The 9,860-nt window shown below is 35.4% G+C and overlaps 1 protein-coding gene across 1 annotated transcript; it reads right to left on the bottom strand.

The window, feature by feature from the left end:
* Window positions 1-3,081: 3,081 nt before the first annotated feature.
* Window positions 3,082-6,262, bottom strand: LOC8288065 (glutamyl-tRNA reductase 1, chloroplastic). Its single transcript, XM_002509949.4, has 3 exons — window positions 5,611-6,262; window positions 4,871-5,112; window positions 3,082-4,597 (listed from the first exon to the last, which is right to left on the bottom strand). The coding sequence occupies exons 1-3, from the start codon at window positions 5,942-5,944 to the stop codon at window positions 3,473-3,475; spliced, it is 1,701 nt and encodes a 566-aa protein (XP_002509995.2). The 5' UTR covers window positions 5,945-6,262; the 3' UTR covers window positions 3,082-3,472.
* Between the last annotated feature and the right edge of the window lie 3,598 nt (window positions 6,263-9,860).

The following is a 9,860-nucleotide window of genomic DNA, read 5'->3' as shown; positions in this document are numbered from 1 at the left end:
TATATATACAAAAATAGTACTGTTAAAGTAGAGACAAGCCGGTAGCAGACGGCGCGGTCTTTTCTGGAGCAGAAGGATTGGTTAGAGAGAGAGAGAGAGAGAGAGAGAGAGAGAGAGAGAGACAATGATTAAGTTTGTCTTTTGTTCTAATTTTCCGAATCAAAAATTTAATCCACAAAGCTTAATTTTACTCCACTTATAAATTGCTCTAACAGCAATTGGAGTATTTCTTTCTCCTTTTTGTTTTCTAGAGTAAAAGTGGCTAAGCTTTTGGTGTCATTTGCTATATAATGATGGCTTTTGGGCATTTTTCTTAATTCAGGAATTATTACAATACATAAAAACAGGACAAAATGATTGGAGTAGCAATGACTTGTAATGATGATTGAATCATTTTTGCTATCATGACAAACCTGTGAGTTTTTGAAATTCTTTCTTTTCCTTTTAAAAGTCCCCTTTTGTGGTAGAGATGATGAGTTTAGCCGCTTTTAGGTCCCATGTAATAATTTGGCCTTTTTTTTTTTAAATATATTTTTCTGGTCCCTTCATCATTCTCTTTTGGCACCACCTCTTCCCTTCAGCACAGCAATCCTGTAAAACTTTCAATTCAAATGCACCATATCATCAACAATCTCATTCCCTTTCGATTGCTTCTACATATACCCATGGCCCACTTGACAAAAACAAACATGTTTGCCGATAAAAATTCTGAGCAAGTGATTCTGACATCGCCTTTTTATAGTTGGTTAATTAAAGAGAACCTGGAGATGAGAGTTCATTACTAACAATAATATAAAAATACTGCATCAATCTGATGGTTCAGCAGTAGTAATTTGGTAGTAGATGAGAGTGAATTTAGTAGCGACTGGTCCCATTGAATGAATTAAGGATCCTGGGGAAGTCCTGGGTGCTCAACTGTCCATAACATTTATTCCTGATGAGTTCCTGTCGTAGCTCCCACGACCCAATCAGGCAAAATTTTCTTTAGCCATTTTTATGTAATGTTTACGTCCCATACTGATTCAGGATTAGCTGTATTTACTGATGGGTCTCGTCGGGTCCATATCTGAGAAACTGAGTGGCCCATTAGCCATCTGTCATCAATCAAACAGTACATATAAAACCACCAACCAAATGGTAAAAAAACAAAAGGATGGACCAGCTGCTAGTATATACTTGTTAATATGAATACATGAGATTGAACATAGCAGCACAGATGTAGATGTAAACATGTGACTGCATGTCATACATACAGAGAGCTTCCCCTATTCCAATTCTTTGGTTATAGCACAAAGTAATGTGAAATCTCCAAGCGTCCACGTTCTCTTTTCTACTACACACTGTCAATACATAAATGCTATGCAGTTGGTTTTCTGTTAACTATGTATAGGTCTTGTATTATCATAACTGTTATAAATTCTTTTGTACTTTTAGAAAAAATAAAATTAATAGAACGTTCTTTTGTACTTGACATCAGAAGGCCAAGCTAATAACTTTAAAGCTGTAACAACTCCAAATTCGGTTCTATTTCCAGTCTTAATACACACATATATACATAGAACAGTAATGCACTGTGCTGCATAATGCTTCCTCTTTGATTGATAGAGATGTAGGACAACCAAATTTAAAACCCTCCAAAGCAACGCATGTGTGCTCTCTTATGACCCCATGTAGCCCGATTATCCGTGGCAAGACCATCTTTACATTCTTGGCTAACATTTGCCGATGTGCTTCACTTTGGGCTATCAGTGGGGGCAGAAACTTATGTACCCATGAACAATGTAGGATTTGCATACCCATGGACCCCGAATTTGTTGTGTGATAAGGCGAGAAATATAATCAATGATTAAAGTAAAAAAGGTAATTTATTAAGTGGGACTGGCTCATGTTTTCTGACATTTGTTAAGTATCGATCGCATCATGGGTCGGGAGTCGCCACATTCATACAAAATAATATGAAACATAATTTCGTCCCATTCAATTTATGAATAAAAAGGATTGTAATATGTCATCTCATTTTCAGTGTTTTTCTTTTCTTTGGATGCTTGAGCTAGAAAAAGGGTTTGTTTTGGTGGAATTGCAGTGATAGATCAAGTCATGGTTACTTCAGAAAAGAAACCATCACTGACAATACTTGTCAATTGCCAACTAAGAGTTTCTGTCCTTCAACTATAGATAGATGGTTCCCTCAGCACTATTGGAGGTTTCCACGAAATTGCATTATATTACAGAAACTACAAAGACAAAAACAGATAAAATAGTTGATCTTTTAATTGAAGACCCATCAGAAGTTTGTTTTTTCTTTTCTTTTTTCTTTGAAGCACAATACATCCAAATCACACCCACGGGACAACCGAACTGATAATAGATTAGGTCATTCATTCAAAAATTTAAAAGGAAAAGATTATGGATTAGGTCAGCAAGCCCAATCTGCGTCTGCATAAGCCGAGGCCTGTAAGAATTAGCCTAAGAACTCAGTCCAATCCTAGCGCTGCCCCCCGGTCCAGAGATATGGAGTAATATTTAGGCAACTTTTCGAAATTATCTTAAAATTAATAAAAATAGCGATTTTATTATGTAAATATTTTTTTAACGATATCATTTTATTAATTTTTAAATTTATGGCATAATTGTCTTTCAGTTATTTTATTGAAAAATAAAAATCCTTCAAAATCGTAAATATAAAAAATTAAAAAATTATATTTTTAATATATTAATACAATAAAAATAAAAAATATAAATTTAATAAAAGTTATATGAATATATTAGATATTTTTTTAAATATTTGTGGCTAAAATATTTTAACGTGGCTTAATTATATCATATTATTATTAGATTTAATTTTCCTTTCATTTAGTGCTCAATTAGTAAAATATAATTGTTAAAATTAAAAAAAATAAAAAAAAACCTACTGATATAATTTGATATAACTCAGAAATTAAAATAATTAACGCTAAATAATTATGAAGTAATTAGTTATTGCCCCGTCTAATGTTGCCAAAAAAAAGAAAGAAAAGTAGTACTCTCACCCTCTGATCAACAGAAAATGAAGCCACCAGAAGTTCCAGTCCAAGAAAGATATTCGCAAAGAAAACAAAGTCTCTATATTTAAATCAAATGATAAAGAGTAATTACAATGACAAATAGTTTCCCAAATACATGCCAATGCCATAAAAGTCTATAACAACACATGGTTACAAGGATCAAACTCGCTTTATTATTCCCCTGGTGACGGTGTAGCCTAGAAAGACGAATGGCTCCTAATGAAGACACAAGATGAATGTGACTGAACCCAAATACAAGTTAGGAAGAGTGGCTTATACAAGATAAATGAATTCAAGCATCCCCTTCAGGGACCTATGCTTGGACAGCTATATTGAAGATTGCAATGGTTTTTAACAGAGATGGTTTCTTTTTTCTTTTTTCTCTTATTTAATTTGGAGTGAAGTATTATGTGATTTTAGAATGGAGCTTACTTCTGGCTGGTTTTGGCTCGAAGCTTTTGTTCCAATACAGCTACTTCCGTCTCCAGGCTGAACATTCTGTTAAGAGCATGCATATTCTCAAGGGTCTCGCTTAGGGTTCGGCTGTCACTCCCATCACATCTAAGGTGCTGCATTGGCCCGTGAAGGAGTTTGTTAACTATACCACGGCTAAGATCATCCACAGCTCTCCTTGTTTTCTTTGGGATATCCTCACCCATTTTTGATAGGCATTTGTCTAGCTCTGCAACTCTGATTCTCTCAGCATAAGCTCTCAATTTCTTGATGGTAGGAACGGTCTCCAGTGAATCCCTCCAAGCTTCAAATTGTTTTGATTCCTCAGTAATAATTGCCTGAGCTTCCATTGCTTTTCGGAGTCGATCTTCTTTATTAGCAGCCACAACCTCTTTGAGATCATCCACATTGTAAACTCGGGCTTTTTCAACATCATTAACACAGGAGCCCACATTCCTTGGAACTGAGATATCTACAAATAACCTCAAACTCCCAACCTCTGAACTAACAGAGGGAAGATCCTTAACATTTTCTTTCAAAAATAGTGGGGTTTCTGATGCTGTGCTAGTGAAGACCACATCAGCTTCAGCAGCACAGGTTAGCATCTCATCCAGGGGTTTGTAAATAATCTCAACATCCTTAATCTCCTCTCTTATAGCTGCTACTCTCTCCTCGGATCTGTTCACAACCACCATCTTAGTGCAACCCTTTGCCACCAAGTGTTTAATCACAAGTTTCCCCATCTTGCCAGCTCCAATAACTAACATTCTGGCAGTTGCATGTGAAGACTCAGGAAGCTTCATCAAAGCAAGTTCAACAGCAGCAGAGCTTACGGAAACAGCCCCAGCAGCAATATTTGTCTCAGTCCTAACTCGTTTCCCAACAGATATTGCATGTTTAAACAGGCCACTAATGTTCCTTCCAAAGCCAACAACTCCCTGGCCAACTTTTACAACTTGTTTAACCTGAGCGAGAATTTGACCTTCTCCCAAAACAAGAGAATCAAGACCTGCAGATACTTCAAAGAGATGCTGTGTAGCATCATTGTTGTACAGCAAGAACTGGTGCTCACAAATTTCTGAAACAGGGATTCCACTTGTCTGCCAAGAAAAGAAAATAACAGTTTAATCCAAACTGATAAGTAACACAAGCCAAAGGGTAGCAGTAATCTCTTAGGTCATCTATTGTTGTTCATGTGATTTTAAATCCTCGAAGGTCATCTATCCAAAGGGTCTGTTATTTTATGATATCAAACCTATCCAAAGGTTTCCTAACAAAAGAAAAGATTTTGCATTAAACTAACGAAGCAAAAGGAACTGGGGAAACATTTCTTAAAAGCCATAATAGGACCAAACCTAAGAAAGAGGAATCACCTTTGACATCCATTCAGTAACTTCTTTGACCCCACGATGCTGAGATAGAGCCACAACATATATCTCCATTCTATTGCAGGTACTAAGAACTGCAGCCTCTTCTATATGATTTAAACTGCAGAGCTCCCCAATAGCTCGAGGCCATTCAGCTTCCGGAATGGCAAGTTTTTCACGCATTTCAACAGGCGCAGTGTGAACACTAAGCCCAATAACCACAATGCTAGCCCTTTCTTTTGTATACCCTGATGAAGATAAAAATAAACAGTATCAAACATGCGTTTTCCTACGTTCGAAAAGTCAGACAACAAATATAATGTCCATTTATGCAAAACAGGAAAAGAAAATGAAAGCAGATTGTGACATCTTGAAATGTTTGATCTAACTAAATGAAGTAGAACTGTTTTAAGCATGGATGAATTAACTTCCATTTTCCAATTAAATCCTTACTTAATGTATTCAAAAGAAGTCATCCCAATTATGAATTGAACAACCCCAAATCAACAAATCAACAAATCAAGCATTTTCCTCACGTAAACAAAAGATAGATGAAACTTGAAAGTTTATGCAATTTTTGGCTAGAGCAGAAAAACTATTCAAATCATAAACATACTTTAAGAAACAGCTTTAAAAAAGCAAGCAATACAATGGCAGAATTAATAACCAAAAACCAACACCAAATATTTAAAAATGACAACAAACCAGAATACACGAACAGAGACTGAAATGTGGAGTTGACTCACTATCAGCAGCAGAGGTTTTGAGCTGCTCCAGAGCAGACAAGCTAGAAACCTTAGCCGGATCAATGTTAGAGTCAGTTTCAACTGCAGAATCCGTTGAAGCAACAACCTCACATCTCACACCTGCTCTCTGTGCTAAAACCCGTCTATACTTACCATTATCATTAGTATTATTTCGAGACGGCTTACAAAAGACTCGAATCTTTGGAACCGAAACCAAATGGGTTCTAAAAGAAGAAGAACACCCAGATGATGATGAAGAAGCTGAAGAATTCAGCAATAAAGCCTCCATCTTTGCACCAGATAAAGTGGTAGCAAAACCGCTCGAAACAGCCATAATAGGGTAGCCAAATGCCAAAATTTAGAGGAGAGAAGTGGGTGTTCAACGAATTCCCAGTTTATGGGCGTGTGGGTGGGGTGGGCTGTGTTGATTTTTGATGAAATGTTGGAATTGGAGATGGTGTGGGAACAGAAGTATTGACTTCCTCTGCTGTAGAGGCTGTAAATGGTCCAAAATTGAGAAAATGAATTATTATATTATTTTAGAAAAAAGAAGAGGAACATGGAGATTGGAGAATAAGGATTGGGATGATTTTGTGTGCTTGGATTTGTGAATTCTGATTGGCGGGTGTTGTACACGTTATCTCCACACTCATTCTTCCTCTATCATCTCCTCTCGCTTTTATACTTGATCTTGTGTTTCGACCCTACCCTATTTAGATATCTTTGTGTTTTCCATATTAACCTCTCACAATCAAGGTTTTATTTCAATTTTGTTATTATCGGTAACTTTATTTGTTACCAAGTAAATTATTATAGTTATGTTAATAAGTATAGTAACATATAACACATTTATGATTGAAGCTTCAATTCCCTAATATGTGTAAAGTGAAATGATTTCAGTGTCAATAAAGTTCTCTTTGATACAATCAATGTTGTAACAAATGAATAAAAAATGATAATGTGAAGAGCAAGAAAAAGAAAAAAAAAGGATACAAGGGTTTATTGATATATAGTGTTGCTTTCACAACCGCTAATCCGGCATACTATAATCATCTATTAATCTTTCATTTGAACGAGATATATAATTTTTGATTAAAAATAATAATAATTTTTACTGTTTATATTTTTTTCTAAATTAGATATGACTTATATATCAAAACGGATAATTATCTTTTAATTATTATTTCTAAAAACTCTCAACCGTCAAAAGAGCTGAAATCATTATATGATATCAATAATAATTAAGTAAGCTTTTGTCTAATTGTTGCTTAAGGTGATTACAATAAATTAATTGGCCGTAATTTGATTTCTTTTCTTTTTGGTTAAGTTTGAACCAGAGTGCTGAGTTTAAAAAGATTGCAAATTTTGATTTTAAATAACAAAATAGAAGAGACAAAATATAAATATAAAACTGTAAATAAAAGATAATATTTCTGTGTTACTTTCATTGTTTCTGTCCCTAAAGTAGTGTTTTGGAATCTCAGTGAGATGAAAGAAAGTGTAGAGACATTTAATTATTGTTATTATTATTCAGAAAGTTACAAAAAAATAAGCAAGTGAGCTTGGTGGGTTGATCGTAGCCAAAAGCGAAGAGACGAGATGGAAGTTTGTTGTCCGTTAGATTAGATTGTGAGGAAATCGCATCCAATGGAGCAATAAGAAAGTGATAAGGTAGAAAGAGGCAGGACTTAAAGTTGTGACTGAAATAGCTTTCTGAGATTTCAGAGTGTGCAATTGCCACAATATTGAAAGCAAAAGTCGTGGAGATGAGCTATGCTTTACATTTTTTGGATTTGGAGGTACAGACTTCTTGTCCTATTCATCCTTTCCTCTTTGATTTCTCATGAGCTCCAATTATTTACCATTTACCATTAACGAAAATGATACAACCATTATTAGGCGGACAACTATTTAACCATTAATAACTAATCAAAAACTGTAAACTGAACCTTTTTTTTCTTTAAGAAAAAAAGAAGAAGATTTAATATGAAAAAAGCAAATTATAGCAAGGCAAGTTGCGAAATCAGTTTAATTATTAAATTGAGCAAGTGTGTCTCATGAGTGCTAATTAATCTCAAATAAGTCGGACTGTCTTGCCTTAATGTTCAAGACAACTGAAACAGGTACCTGTAAGACAATCAGTTTGAGCTAAAGCAGTCAGTGGTTTTGCAAGGAGAATAGGTGTCGAACTGGTCATGGATTTGTGTGCATGCTGTCTAATATTTTAGGATTTTCCAGATGGAGATGTTAACTTGAATTTAAGATCTTTTCATTTTTAGTAGATAAGGGTTTTCCTGATGGAGGCATTTCTTAGCTTGTTGTGTTTTAGAGGATGATTAGGGTGCATTCCAAGATACCTGCTGCCATCAGTTTTATGGCCCCCCTCCTCAACTTCTGCTTTTTATCATTATCAGCTGGTTTCAGTACATTGGATTGTGTTTTTCCTGTTCACTACTAGTTTAAAATATTCAATTACATTTCTTTGAAGCCAAATATTGAAAATAATAACACCAACTTGCTGTGTGCTTTATTTATTCACACTCTGACACTTGATCAGATTGTACAATTACGAATGTTACGACTCCATTTGTGGGCCTCTGATACTCACAAATGGGTTGGCATAAGGCCATCGAACCCCGTAGTAAGCCTGACACTCATTAACTCAATTAAATCTCATCTCATTTTACTGATGCCATAATTTATCTTAACTGTTAAATTTTACATATTTAATTCGGTCTACCAGAAGAATTAGGCGAGACCAGAAACTACAAAAAATTGTAACTAATATATCTATTATTTCTACTGCAGAGAATCTAAATTTTTACAGGTCAGAAAAACCAAATCAAACACGTCACCCGATAATGAAAAAGTCGGGTTGCTTGATAAGAGCCGCAGGAAACTAACAAACTCAAATATGAAAAACAGTAAAATTGACACTTCAGTCTCGAGAGTGAATTAAAATCATATATCAAAAAACAGTTGCATATACTTCAATAATACATTTATTTAATTTGAAATAATCATTAAGTCATGCAATGTTATACCATGCTTAAATAAAATAATTTTCACACACAACATGACAGAGTACTTTAGTAGAACCCTAATTCCAACACTAACATTTCGATCAATCTCAACACTGACATCTCAACTAACCTCAACTCTAACATTTCAATTCTTTCATTCCAACAGAATCGACTCCCGAGAGCTGGCTTCGATCGTGACCCACTCCACCGTCACTTACTTATCACTATCAGCCTTAGCCTTTCGGCTCTCTTACTCCAATAAGACTGGCGAACAGAGAGGGAAGCTTGACCAGGGACCTTACCTCTAGTCTGGTTACTTAGGTTTCCAAATAAGCCGGCCCCCAGAGAGCAATGCTCGACAAGAGACCTTTACTCCGGCAAACACACACTAATAAGCCCAGAGAGCTATGCTCAACCAAGGCAAGTTCTAAACTTTCATTTTTAAATTTACCATTTACCCTTTTTCCATCACTCTCGGATCTATACCGATACACTCATCAAACTAATATGTTCTACTGTCGTTTCATCCCGTATCATCGTGCAATAATAAAATCAATGATAAAGGGAAGAATATATATGAATAGTAAGCAAAAAAACATGATACATATGAATAATTATTAAATGAATAATTTAAACTTGCAATCAAATAATCACAATAGCTATTCAAAAATTTATGCATGACACGTGCATAACCGATATATGACTTTAACTCACAGTTCGACGACCTCCCAGCTCTGCTCCGATGCCTCGGGTGGTGCGAGCCGAACAGACGGATTATCTAATCACGAAAAATAATTTATCAATAATGCTAAAACAGTTGACAATTAAACCTAGGTCTAGATTCTTAGGACTGACTGTCTAAAATCTCGACTCAAAAGAATTCTACCGAAAATCTGGCAGAACCTCCCCTAAAATACGGACATTACCACCTATAAAACGGGACCAGAACCTACCAGAAAGTACTTCAAATATTCGACAATTTATTTTAACTGGAGTCAGGTCCCCAAGACTTTACTATTTTTTCTGACTCCGCCATACAGCACAAAGCACGACCTAAGGCAAGCAGTCCAACAAACAATTATTTTGACTCACAATATTTTCTAATATTCAACACAATTCAATAAACATATAATATACCAAAGAATTCCAAAATCAATAGGCCAGAAAAAAATTACCGAGATGCTTGATCGCTTGGTCGACTCGCCTCTAGCTACCGAAGTCCGATCA

This window comes from Ricinus communis, chromosome 2, assembly GCF_019578655.1.
Source record: "Ricinus communis isolate WT05 ecotype wild-type chromosome 2, ASM1957865v1, whole genome shotgun sequence".
Taxonomy (NCBI): Eukaryota; Viridiplantae; Streptophyta; class Magnoliopsida; order Malpighiales; family Euphorbiaceae; genus Ricinus; species Ricinus communis.
The sequence above is the reverse complement of the archived record's forward strand: the minus strand, read 5'-3'. Positions and strand labels throughout refer to the sequence as shown.